At 32.6% G+C, this 14,603-nt stretch overlaps 1 protein-coding gene across 1 annotated transcript in view; it reads left to right on the plus strand.

Annotated features, from left to right (window-relative positions):
- The first annotated feature begins 213 nt into the window (after positions 1 to 213).
- The window catches only part of LOC145263880 (methylmalonyl-CoA mutase, mitochondrial-like), a 106,621-nt gene continuing 92,231 nt past the window's right edge, over positions 214 to 14,603 (plus strand). Inside the window, exon 1 of the mRNA XM_080120962.1 lies at positions 214 to 403. Coding sequence (XP_079977088.1) covers positions 347 to 403 — 57 coding nt within the window. The 5' untranslated portion in view covers positions 214 to 346. The remainder of the gene's footprint in view (positions 404 to 14,603) is intronic.

The following is a 14,603-nucleotide window of genomic DNA, read 5'->3' on the forward strand; positions in this document are numbered from 1 at the left end:
ATATATATATATATATATATATATATATATAGATAACCTTTTAGTTTCGCACATAAAGAATGGATTAAATTAAAAATAGAAAACCAAATAAATAAACAGAAAGAATATACATTATTTATTAATTCATTATTTTAAATAATTATTTCCATTTTATATTCATAATAAAATACAATTTAAAAAATATATTATTTTAAATACGAAACTAAAGTTGCTGACTTTACGAGGTCACGTCTATAAAAAAGTTTAAGGTATTATTTTTTTTATTACGAAAGAGAAACATGTCTTCTTGTTATTGACTTTATATTTTGTCCTGCTGTGAAATATTCTTATCGTTTAATGCTAGAAAATGTTGAATTTATCGGCTGCCGTGAGAAACAATGCCTCCTGGCATACGACTAAAAAGGTAACAATCATAATAAATATTTTAAATTAATCATTAATTTTTTTTAATAACACGTTTGTTTTTGTGAGGTCATACTCATGCCTTTATGCGGCGTAGTATTTATTATTTTTTTTTTTTATAGTTTCATATTGCGAAAGAAATTTGGGTTTGTATTACTGTACACATAGATTCGAAAAAGTTGTCAAAAAACAAATATATAACAAATAAATGTTATCAAAGGCAAGATAAGTTACTTTTCTACAAAACTGGATATAATTTTCGTGTTTTTATTCAATTTAACATGTTTATTCAGCTCGAAAAGCATACGGTACTGTACCGATGTATTGGAAAATTCAAAATGGCGCCCGACTCTCTCTTTAACACGGTAAGTTCGGAAAAAGGTGTAATAAATAATAAACTAGACAAAATACTGTTAGAAATTTGCTCAATATATGTTACCGTGACATAACTTGACATATATTCGGTGGTTTTTTTAATAATATTTTGTCTAGTTTATTATTTATAACACCTTTTCCCGAACTTACCGTGTTAAAAGTTAGAGTCGGCCGCCATTTTGAATTTTCCAATACATCGGTAAACACTGTACGCTTTTTTAGCTGAATAAACATGTTAAATTGAATAAAAACACGAAAATTATATCCAGTTTGGTAGAAAAGTAATTTATCTTGCCTTTGATAACATTTATTTGTTATATATTTGTTTTTTGACAACTTCTTCGAATCTATGTGTACAGTAATACAAACCCAGAAATTTATTTAAAAAATGTGCTCGTACACTTAAATTACTTTTCTACCAAACTGGATGTATTTTTCGTGTTTTTATTCAATGTAACATGTTTATTCAGCTCGAAAAGCATACAGTTTTTACCGATGTATTAGAAAATTCAAAATGGCGCCCGACACTCTCTTTAACACGGTAAGTTCAGGAAAAGATGTTATAAATAATAAACTTGACAAAATACTGTTAGAAATTCGCTCATTATATGTTACCGTGACATAAGTCGACATATATTCGGTGTTTTTTAAATAGTATTTTATCTAGTTTATTATTTATAACACCTTTTCCCAAACTTACCATGTTAAAGAGAGTGTCGACCGCCATCTTGAATTTTCCAATACATCGGTAAACAATGTATGTTTTTCGAGCTGAATAAACATGTTACATTGAATAAAAACAAAAAAATATATCCAGTTTGGTAGAAAAGTAACTTATCTTTCTGCATCTATGTAACCGTGGGGAAATAACATTATATAGAAACACATTCTTAACACGAGAGGGGAGAATGTTTTGTAACTATTATGTACTTTCACCAAACAACGTTTAAAAAAAAAGGCCATAAAACTTGAAAATAGCAGGGTACCTTCTCTACATAAGCACCTGGATTTTATTAATTAAAAAAAGAAAAATACTTTATTAATTTATATGATTTTGGGAATATGACAACTTTCCGTGACAAGTACGTACAACAAAACATCGTAAAAACTTAAAAATATGAGTTCCGAGTTACGTCCCCTGTGTGTGAATTCTTCATCGTCTACTTCAAAAGTTCTACGAAAGATGCAATTTTCTCTAACTTTCTGTAAAAATTACTTTTAACTAAAAATAAATTTTTACTCGATGAATTTTAGTAACTTTTGGATAGATTACTCTTTTCGACATGATAGTTAAGTAAGTGAAATTTTTACGACGTTCCCTCCCTAGCGACGCTGGGTGGGGCAGCGTATTATAAACACCCCAAACCACCCGATGTTAAGAACAGCTTTCGGAATAAACACCCCAACCTCCCCATGTTAAGAACGGCTTTCGAGGTTGAGGGGGTATTCCGAAAGCCTTTCTTAACATAGGGTGGCTGAGGTGTTTATAATACGCTGGGGCACGTCGTAAAAATTTACCAGGGTTTGTATTACTATACACATAGATTCGAAAAAGTTGTCAAAAAACAAATATATAACAAATAAATATTATCAAAGGCAAGATAAGTTACTTTTCTACCAAACTGAATATATTTTTCGTGTTTTTATTCAATGTAACATGTTTATTCAGCTCGAAAAACAGTGTTTACCGATGTAATGTATTCGAAAATTCAAGATGGCGTCTGACACTCTCTTTAACATGGTAAGTTTGGGAAAAGGTATTATAAATAATAAACTAGATAAAATACTATTTAAAAAACACCGAATATATATCAAGTTATGTCACGGTAATATATATTGAGCGAATTTCTAACAGTATTTTGTCAAGTTTATTATTTATAACATCTTTTCCTGAACTTACCGTGTTAAAGAGAGTGTCGGGCGCCATTTTGAATTTTCCAATACATCGGTAAAAACTGTATGCTTTTCGAGCTGAATAAACATGTTACATTGAATAAAAACACGAAAAATATATCCAGTTTGGTAGAAAAGTAGGCACCGCCAAAAATGGCCGCAAAATCAAGTTGTTGTTGTTTTTTAAAACTAAATTACATTTATTAAAATCCATTATTTCTGAGTAACTTTTTTTTTTCCAGAAAGATAAAACCCTGAATTTTATCATATAGGAAACAGAATAATGTAAAACTTTTTCTATTTTTAATTAAATTTTAAATATTAAATTTTCCCAAAAAGTTAACAATTGAAATTTTTTGTCTTGCACAAAAAACGTACTTAAATATTTAAAAAAAAAAGAAGGTTTTTGAAATAATTAATTTATTTATTTATTGTCTAACTAAGATTTAGGATGAATTTCTAAGAGAATATGCAAAAATATTATAATATAAGTACCTGAATTTCAAATAATTCCACTTATTCATATAGGTAACCAGATATTTCGCGTCGATGTAGAGTCTAGATCGACTCTGTTTACGTTTGCTTTTGATAAGAAAACTATGGAAGACCAAACAGGCCAAAAAAACTTATTTTTCAGTGACGAAAATTTCGATGTATTATAACGCTGAGCCTGGCCAGTACCAGATGGGTGACCATTTGTATGAGTTTCGTTTTTAATGTGTATGTGTGTGGGGGCCAGGCTCCCCAAAATGGGGGGGGGGGGCAATTTAAAGCAGAATAAAAAAAAATTATTTCAGCGCGTTTGGTCCACCGTAGTCGAAAGGCGGCAAAAGTTTTCAAACGGGATCGAAAAAAATGATGCTATTTTTAACACAAAGGGCACAATATTTATCAAATTTTTTTTTGTATCGATTATTCAAAGCATGCCCTGTTTAATAATGGTCATGCATTATTCGGCTCGCTAAAAAAAAATGTTAATTTATTTATCAAAAATTTTAAAATGGCTTTTTTCGTATAAATATTAAAAAAAATTTTTTTTTGTTTTGCTTAACTTAAATTAATTATTTTACTTAACATATTCACCGAATTTCACACTTCAAAACTCAAAAGCGGGATAATTAAACACAATCGAAGTTCTGATATTCAGACGTCAAAATAAGGTATGCAAACAATTTTTTTTTCTTTTTTTTTAATCTATAATTCTGTCCCTTACAACAACACAATATGTTTTGTTCAGTTTCAGATGATTATTTTAAGCATATTTGTTCCCACTTCAAAACAAGGGGGGGTTTTCTAAGCAAAAAAAAAAAATATATATATAAATATCGTTTATGAAAAATAAGTACACTGTTATAAAGTTCATTCTTCTCCTAATAATCGCTGAAAATTTCGTATTGATCGGATAATTACCTGATTTTTGGTAGATTTTTAAAAAGACGGTCCGTCAAAAAATACTGACCTGCCCCCCCCCCCCCAGTTTTGGCGGTGCCTATAGAAAAGTAACTTATCTTGCCTTTGATAACATTTGTGTTATATATTTGTTTTTTTGACAACTTTTTCGAATCTGTGTACAGTAATACAAACCCACCATATGGTCGCTCTCTGCCTCTTCTCCGTTTCTTCATAAAATTGAATTTTCTTAATTAAAAACAAACGAAAAAGTACTTGATCAATTTAACTGATTTTCGGAATATGATATATTCGTTCCGCGAGGAATACATACAACGTAAAAATTCTTTTTTTTTTTTCTTTTTACTAAGTGTAATTCTAAATAAGTACCCTTTTCTTTATTAAAATTATTAGGTGAAAGTACAGGCTAGTTACTCTCTATCCATGTTAAGAACGGCTTTCTAAATATTCTACATCGTCCGTATTCCGCAGACGTACCAAATAACTACTGGAAAAGTTTAAAAACCTAAATAAATCATAATATCCGACGTTGTGGCCATTTTTAAAGTAAGTTTATTTGGTGCTTCTTCAGAATAAGAACGAAAATCTAAGTATTAAATTTCGGTGCCAGTGCGCTTACTGATCCACGCTATTTTTTTAAATCGTACTTCCAAGTTTAATTAAAGTTTTGTTTTTATTTTATTCATTTGTAAGGTTAAAGTACAGAATAGGTACAAAACGCCCTCCTCTCCCCATGTTAAGAACGGCTTTTTAAATAATAACGTTATTATTTCAGCACAGATCAATAAGTGCATGAGTACCTAAATTTCAACTAAGACCAATGGTGGCTATTTAATTGTAATGTCGAAATTAGTAACATATCCCAAAATGAAAAGAACTGATAAAGTAGAAAATTATTAATGAAAATAGGTTTAAAAAAAAATTGCAAGTTATACTTAATTAATAAATAGGAGAGGTAACCGCGGTCTGTCTTGTAATATACTGCACCCTCCCCTCCCCAATAATGGCAGATGAATGAATCGTGAAATCAATGTTTTATGTAATATGGTGGAATCGGGCCCCCTCTGCAGAAATGGATCGTGAAGGCTCGAAAATTCATAAAGTGACCACTTACCTTGAAGTAATTTTCAGGATCTGTATTTGCAAAAACATTTTTGCAACTTCGATCCTTCAGATCTGTTAAGAGGCCCCTTTTTTTTTTTTTTTTTTTTTTAGCTCCTTTCAATGTCGTCGAGATGAGGGTTGTTGATATTGATTCCTTTTGCACGAAGCTGAAATGTTCAATTGTATCTTTAGCAGGGTTATTAGAGCATCATTGAGTAATGTTCCTTAATGAGTGAGAAACAACAATGTTCCCTTATCGAGGGAGAAAAACTATCCTTCTAAACTGAGGAAGAAGTGAGATCAAAACTAAGAGAATCAGGTTTTCATTATCGCAATAAAGTTGAAAGTACAATAAACTCTAAATATGTTTCCAAAAGGGAAAATTAATACAAGATCTTATTTTAAGAGATAACTGCAGAGGCATTGAATTCCTAAATGCCTTTCTGCATCTGTATTAGGCGAGAAAAAACATTCCCTAATAATCAAATATAATCCAATATAATTCAACACGTTTCCATCCATAGCCATTGAGCCCCTGGAGGGGCACAGGCCATTTACAACTTTTTGTCGATGTTTTTGTAGCGAGGAGTTCTTTTTACAGGGTGAGGGTGCTGGCCCCATGCCCAACCTTCCCAGAAAGCACATATAGCGCCTAGCCTTCCCAAATGGTCACCCATCTGGTACTGGCCAGGCTCATCGTTTCTTAACTTCGGTGATCTTGACGAGAATTCGTGTGTCAATGTGATGGTGCCGTACAATTTGACACGTTTGGTCATGGCAAAATCTTTACAGGAACTGATACTTCGCTTATTTTGAGTTTGGTGCGAAAAACAAATTTGCAACAAAATCTCACCCACAATAAATCTAACCATCATGCAATTCACGACAATTGACAACCCGACGTGATAATAGACGCAACATATTGGTGACCCCATGTCTGTTAGATACATCAGCTTATGATACATCTAACAAACGTTGGGGTTACCAAAATGCTGGTGTGGTTCTTGGCAATGCCCAACGACACTATCGTTGTCGAAAATAGTCTCTCTGGACAGGAGCTGCTAAAAACAGCCTATCTTGCCTTGACAGAGTACAAAATAGACTTTGTGGCTTACTGGGAGATGCCCTTTTCTCTTCTCTGCAACCTCCTACCCACAGAAGAGACGTTGCGAGCCTGTTTTTGTTTTATCGTTATTTCCATGGCAAGTGCTCGTCTGAGCTCCAATCTGTGGTCTCCCCTGGCCAATCTTTTACGTAAAACACCCGCCCAGCTGACACCACTGGCAATAATTTTCCCCATTCTTTATCTGTGCCTCAATCAAAGCGTAGATTCCATGAACAAAGCATCTTTCTTAGAAGTGCATGTCTGTGGAACTCTCTTCCATTTGCCGGTTTCCCACCTGACTACAACTTGGATGTCTTCAAGTCCAACATAAACAAATTCCTGATAAACCGCCCCCCTTAAGACACTTTATCAAATACCCAATACTAACGATTATTACGATATTATCCCATTGATTACTGTACACGCAATAACCCTTATCCCTGAGTGGCTTCTGGGCCTGGATAAGTGGTGACTTCCATGTAAAAAAAAAAAACAAAGAAAAACAAGAACCACGCCACAAATCTATTGATTTGAACATTGGATAAGGAGATAATATTTATTGTAAATAATCTCTTACTTAAAAATACGGTTTTAAATCTATTAATTCCACTGATGATACTGACTGAATATACTTTGATATTATAGTAAAGAATTAATATAAAATTATATATATATATAGATAAGATCCCATTGAGTTCCTTTCTGCATCCGAATTATGTAGGAAAAACCTTCTCTAATAACCGGATATAATCCAATATAATTTGACACGTTTGATTGTGGTGAAATCTTACCCATGAGATTTACCTTAAAAAAAAAAATCTAGCCATTATGCAATTGCAAGTGTTCAAATGCAAATTCACGACCGTAATGATGCAGTAATGTGCTATTAATTGCAACGTGACGATTGAGTAGATAACGTTGGTTTTTAATGGAAATTTATTTTTGCGGTTTTGTAATGTGCGTGTTAATCTTCAATTGTGTTAAATTTTAGCACCCAAAGCCAACATATGCCTGAGACTATCGCAAGGAAACAAGCAAAAGGAAAGAAATTTAACTTGGCATTTTTTTTTTTTTTTCAGTTTTAACCAAAGGCATTTATTACCGTTACTTTCCCAGCAACTTATTGCATATTGTTTTAAAAGTTCACCATTTAGTTAATAAAACCCTGCCGTCTAGACACGTGCTTAAGTCTTTCATGTCAAAAGAGGACCACACGTGCATCTCACACTGGCATGTATTTTCTTCTGGCCCTTTCATATAGTGCCTTTTTTTTACCTTTTTCTTTCCCTTCTCTTTCTCCACTGTTGTAACAGAATGTGTATGAGTGTGCGGGGAAAATAGCAGGAGCTGTGGGCTGGCTGGCTTGAGATGTTAGCAGCAGTAGCCGAAAAAGCACATCTGCAAATTAGGAAGTGTGCGTGGGCTTGCATGGCAAAAAAAAAAGGAAAACAGGAGAGCACGTGGTCGGAGAAAAAGCAAAATCTGTGCCGGAGAAGATGCACGTGTAAATTCGAAGGCAAAAAATGATTGGCTGATGCCAGCGCAAGGTCGAGAGAAGAAAAAAGTGAGTGCCGGATGTAATGGATGTGTGGCCCTGTGGTGGTGACAAGAGACTTTTAAGCTGATGTTGAGATTGCAGGGTTTTGTTAATCTCATGGCAGATGAAATGAACAGTAAAAAAAAAACAAATAAAAACAAGGTGCAGGCATTGTTTGGAAAGTAACAGTAATAAATGCCTTTTGCTGAAACAGAAAGTCGATTGTATTTTGAATGTTGCAATGGTGTAGTGGATAAAGTAATTGATAATTCAGTTTTAAGTTACACTCTTCTGGAGGTTGAAGGCTAAATCCGCGGTGCAGGCAACACTCAAAATACTATTGCAAATTACTTAGGACTTCTACCAGGTCATGGCTGATGGAACAAGAACATGCTACCTTCTTGGATTAAATAAAAATTGTGTTCGAAATTGCATGTAGGTTCCCGAGTTTGACAGAAAAATTCCTGAGTTGGACAAGATACACCTGAAGAAGGTTGTAGGTCACATCAATCGAAACATTGTAACAATAAAACTGGAGATGAGAACAGTAGTCTGGTGAATCTAAATAATACAAATAATTAATCCTCATCTCAAAAATTCTGAACAACCTGATCGTATGTTTAGGTTAATGAAAATGACAAATTGTACCGATTCTACGTTCAATTTTGTCACAGCATAATGAATTTTTAGTAAGTTTATATTAATGTTGCTGTTAAGTTCAAAATAGTTAACACTTGATAATTTGTACCCCCCCCCTCCAAAAAACATAATTTATTCCAAACGCATAAGAATCAAATTCTCTACTAGATTCGGCTAATATTAATGTTTATTACATTTATTTCATATTTTTCCTTTTTTAAAATCTCCATTCTCGGCAATCAGCACTTAATGGTTGTCGAAAACTGTATGCATGGCGACCGTTAAATGTTATTTCACATATTCATTTGAGTTTCACTAGAAATTTCGTCCTTTGATGAGAGCTGTCTCAGCGCAAATATCACACCAGGCATTTACTGAAATGACTGGCCTCAAGCAAGACCAGAGATTTATTGTCGCCAGACAATGTCTTTTAAAACTGAAACAGTAAATTTATTGTAGCGACTTATGGTAATTTTGTTTACCTAAATGGGATAGAATAATATATTTTTCTTTTACTCGAATAACACTGAAAAAAATTGTTGCTTCTTCAATATTAGAACAAAAATCGAAAGCTGCAACATTTAATTTCCATTAAAGATCAACGTTATCTTAATTGCAATTCTTACTGCATTATTTCATAAAACATGTACTTCCACGATTTCAAATTTTATTCATTCTTACCAATACATACATTGCAACTGTTTTACTTTTTATTAGTCCCCCCCCCCTGACAAAAGGAGGGTGGACCTGTAAATTCACTCTTGTCCATTTGTCTGTTCGCCTTTTTCTCAATAACCACGCCTTGGAATTTTTAAAATTTTGCACAAACATTAAACATGGTATGAGTAAAAAAACGTAACAAAACGGATTTTCTGGGAAAACTCTGGTTGCACCCCTAGGGGTGCCTTTCGGGTTAAAATGGCAAAAATTTACACTTTTGTGCTTATTAAAAAGAAAATTGATGCCATGGATTTTTATAAAACTTTCTAAAAAGTTGTAACTGATTTCTATATAATTTTGTTTGTCTACACTTTGCGATAATTCTTGGGTGTGCCCCAGAGGTTCTTTTAGGCCTAATAAAAACATTCAATTTTTGGAACTATTTTACCATATTTGTCCAAAATATATCTATTTAGCAGTTTGGCATGGTGCTGAACTCAAATTTAAATATGATAACGTCTTGGACTTTTGGGGCTAAATGGGCTGGAGGTAGGCAAATGATTGACTTAGTCATTTCATTTTTTTGCATGGTGCTGAACTCAAATTTACATATGTTAAGGCCTAAAACTGCACTGTTTGTTCATTTTCACCAGGATTTGACGACCCCTGGGGACTTGGGGGGGGTAAATGGTGGAGGAAGCAAATGCTGAACTTAGTCATTTTTTATGCATAGTTTACTTTCCACTCATGGTTCACTTGTTTTTATTATTATTATTATTTTTATTATTATTATTATTTTTATTATTATTTTTATTATTGTTATTATTATTATTATTATTATTATTATTTTTATTATTGTTATTATTATTATTATTATTATTTTTATTATTGTTATTATTATTATTATTATTTTTATTATTATTTTTATTATTATTTTTATTTTTATTATTATTATTATTATTATTATTTTTATTATTATTTTTATTTTTATTATTATTTTTATTATTATTATTATTTTTATTATTATTATTTTTATTATTGTTATTATTATTATTATTATTGTTATTATTATTATTATTATTTTTATTTTTATTATTATTTTTATTATTATTATTATTATTATTTTTATTATTATTATTATTTTTATTGTTATTATTTTTATTATTATTTTTATTATTATTTTTATTTTTATTATTATTATTATTATTTTTATTATTATTTTTATTATTATTTTTATTATTATTTTTATTATTATTTTTATTATTATTTTTATTATTATTATTTTTATTATTATTATTATTTTTATTATTATTTTTATTTTTATTATTATTATTATTATTTTTATTATTTTTATTATTATTTTTATTTTTATTATTATTTTTATTTTTATTATTATTTTTATTATTATTTTTATTATTATTATTATTATTATTTTTATTATTATTATTTTTATTATTGTTATTATTTTTATTATTATTATTATTTTTATTATTATTATTATTATTATTATTTTTATATTATTATTATTTTTATTGTTTTTATTTTTATCATTATTTTTATTTTTATTATTGTTATTGTTATTATTATTTTTATTTTTATTTTTATCATTATTTTTATTTTTTATTATTTTTATTATTATTTTTATTATTATTTTTATTGTTATTTTTATTATTTTTATTGTTATTTTTATTGTTATTTTTATTGTTATTTTTGTTATTTTTATTGTTTTTATTATTTTTATTTTTATTATTATTTTTATTTTATTTTATTTTTATTTTTATTATTTTATCATTGTTATTTTTATTATTATTGTTATTATTTTTATTATTTTTATCATTATTTTATTTTATTTTAATTATTTTTATTATTTTTATTTTTATCATTATTTTTATTTTATTTTATTATTTTATTATTTTTATTATTAGTAATCTTATTAGTAATAGTAGTAGTAGTATTTTTCTTCTATACAAGTAAATATGCATATTATTATGCTATCTAATTTGCATACTTATATTTCTTTATGCCTCATTCACTGTGGACTCACGGGGGGGGGGAACCATGCATGATCCCCTTGCTTTGATTTGAATTCTGTCTGGTTTGGTTGTGTTTTATGGCATATCAATCCATTTCAGGTTATTTAGTGCAAAATCTGATAATTTTAGAAAAATTTTATCCTTTAAGTTCTTTATATCTTCACATACTCATTGAGTTTGGTTTGCTTTAATTCTGTCTTATGTATCAAGTGACTATAATTGTCTGCGGAAAGGAAATTAAAAAAAGATAAAAAGTAGCCGCATGTGTGAGTTTGTATAAAACATTCATTGTTGTTAATCGTAAAGTTTAAAAGAACATTTCATTAAAGTAAACATTAAAACTCCGGTGATGCCAAACAAGTAAGGCCTTTGTAGATCTTGTTACTAAGTGCATTTGGTTCTATCTTGAATCTGGATTGTTGAAAGCAAAACCATGACCCCATTTTATACATTGGGTCGAAGGTCATCTCTTAAGTACTGACATTTATAATCCAGACTTCACTGACAGTTTTGTTTGTGTATAGGGTGATTTTAAAGTCTTGTAACACCTACCCCAAAGTTACAGGGTTGTCTGAAAGTCTTGTAACCCCTACCCCAAAGTTACAGGGTGGTCCGAAAGTCTTGTAACCCCTACCCCAAAGTTACAGGATGGTCCGAAAGTCTTGTAACCCCTACCCCAAAGTTACAGGATGGTCCGAAAGTCTTGTAACCCCTACCCCAAAGTTACAGGATGGTCCGAAAGTCTTGTAACCCCTACCCCAAAGTTACAGGGTTGTCCGAAAGTCTTGTAACCCCTACCCCAAAGTTACAGGGTTGTCCGAAAGTCTTGTAACCCCTACCCCAAAGTTACAGGGTGGTCCGAAAGTCTTGTAACCCCTACCCCAAAGTTACAGGGTGGTCCGAAAGTCTTGTAACCCCTACCCCAAAGTTACAGGATGGTCCGAAAGTCTTGTAACCCCTACCCCAAAGTTACAGGATGGTCCGAAAGTCTTGTAACCCCTACCCCAAAGTTACAGGATGGTCCGAAAGTCTTGTTAACAACAATCTAAAAACAATTAATGCTTTGTTATTCCTGTTTTTATTTTAATTTGCTTTGAGGAACTTCTCGCACTCGTTCACTCTAGATGTCAATAACCTCCTTTTCACTGTAGAAATTACAAGATGCTTCAAGACTTTATACATTTATAGAATTTTTTTCTCAAACTTCTTCTACTCTGATAGTTCTTTTTTCGTGAACAGTTAATCTTTGGGATTCCCTCTTTGCTCCTAATTTCCATGACTACCACCATGCACAAGTTTAAATGTAATGTTAACAACATATTTTGTTGTACAACTCCCCATTTAGAATGCATCTAGAAATTATTCTTGTTTTTCGTCTTAAGCTTGAGGTTAGATGTCTCATGAACAACTTTTCTTGCCATTTCACGTGTTCAGCTTCTCAGGATCAGATCATCATCAACGTGAACCCAACAATCTTCTCCATCCGATTTGTTGCTCGTATCATTCTAACATTTCATCGTGGACCACATTTCGCAAACATACAAGAGTACAGGTCAGACATGTGCATTGTATGCTACCATTCTTGCTTTCAGGTCTGCCAGCAACCACTGTAAAAGAGTAATAAAAAATGCAAGAGAGCTATATGCCCAGTCTGTTAAATCCAAAGTAGCTGATCAGCGGCTTGGATCCCACCAGTTTTGGCAAATAACAAATAGGATCCTGAACAGAAGCGTGCGTTCTATCCCAACCATTATCAATGGACCAGAGGTCATCTCGTCAGCATCAGACAAGGCCAAACTATTTGCAAAGAACTTTGCAGCTAATTCTACCCTATGCTGCGAAGGCCATCAACTCCCCATATTTCCTCCTATAACACAGAACAAGCTAGGTAACATACAAATATCCGTGCATGAGGTTGCCAAGCTAATAAAAAACCTAGATTCCAGTAAAGCAACTGGCCCTGATGGCATCCCAATTATAGTGTTAAAAAAGCTTCAACCAGAACTTGCTCCCATACTTACGAAACTATTTAAGCGCTGCCTTAAGGAGAAGTGCTTTCTGACCCCCTGGAAGACCTCATCAGTTTGCCCTGTATTTAAGAATTCAGGTGATAAGTCCTCTCCCTCTCAGTACAGACCAATAAATCTCCTGTGTGTTATGAGTAAGTTGCTGGAATCCATATTAAATAGAGAAATAGTCAACCACCTCAGCAGGAATAACCTTCTTAGTGACACACAATATGGTTTCCGCTCTGCAAGATCTACCGCAGATGTGCTGACGGTTATATCCCACACGATTAGTGAATCTCTTTACAAAGGCTTCCTTTCTAGGGCAATTGCTCTTGATATATCAAAGGCCTTCGACAAGGGTCTACTTCACAAGATTTCCAGCTATAGTATAACTGGAAATGTTTTCTCAATCATTAAATCATTTCTCTCCGATAGGCTCATAAGAGTTGACATCTATGCTGATTACACGACCATCTACGGCAACACATCAAAGGCTGTAAATGACAAAGTTCTCTCGGATTCTCTCTCCTCTGATCTCGAGCGCATGGTTCAGTGGGGGAAGATGTGGCTGGTTACCTTTAATGCATCCAAAACCAAACTCCTATCCTTACATCATCAACGCTCTGATTCCCATCTGGCATCAATTGTGATGGATGGCTCTCGTCTGGGTGAGGCCCCGTGTTTTGACAAGCTTCTGGATTTGACCTTTACTCCTGATCTGAAATGGAACACGTACATCAAGTCTCTTGCCAAGGTCGCTGGAAAGATGGTGAGATCCTTCTACCGCTCCAGAAGATATCTCACTACTCATGCAATTCTCTATCTATATAAAAGCCAAGTACGTCCAAGGATGGAATGCTGTTGCCATATCTGGGCAGGAGCTGCCAAAAACAGCCTATCCTGCCTTGATAGAGTACAAAATAGACTTCGTGGTTTAGTGGGGGATGCCCTTTTCTCTACCCTGCAGCCTCTCTCCCACAGAAGAGACGTTGCGAGCCTATCCTTGTTTTATCGTTATTTCCATGGCAGGTGCTCGTCTGAACTCCAATCCCTGGTCCCCCCTCGCCAATCTTTCACGAAAAACACCCGTCTAGCTGAATCCACTGTGAAAAATTTCCCCCACTCTATATCTGTGCCTAAATCAAAACGTGGATTCCATGAACAAAGCTTCTTTCTTAGAACTGCACGCCTGTGGAACTCTGTTCCGTCTGCCTGCTTCCCTCCGGACTACAACTTGGATGTCTTCAAGTCCAATGTTAACAAATTCCTAATGACCCCCCCCCCTAATTAAACACTTCATCAAATCTCCACACTAACGTAATGTATTTGCAATAACCCTTATCCCTGAGTGGCTCCCGGGCCTTGATAAGTGGTGATCACTGTGTAAAAAAAAAAAAAATGACGAGATACCTGTGATTGTGTAAAAACTTCAGATT

The sequence above is a fragment of the Euprymna scolopes genome, chromosome 39 (genome assembly GCF_053919585.1).
Source record: "Euprymna scolopes isolate OS-2025 chromosome 39, ASM5391958v1, whole genome shotgun sequence".
In the NCBI taxonomy this organism is placed as follows: domain Eukaryota; kingdom Metazoa; phylum Mollusca; class Cephalopoda; order Sepiida; family Sepiolidae; genus Euprymna; species Euprymna scolopes.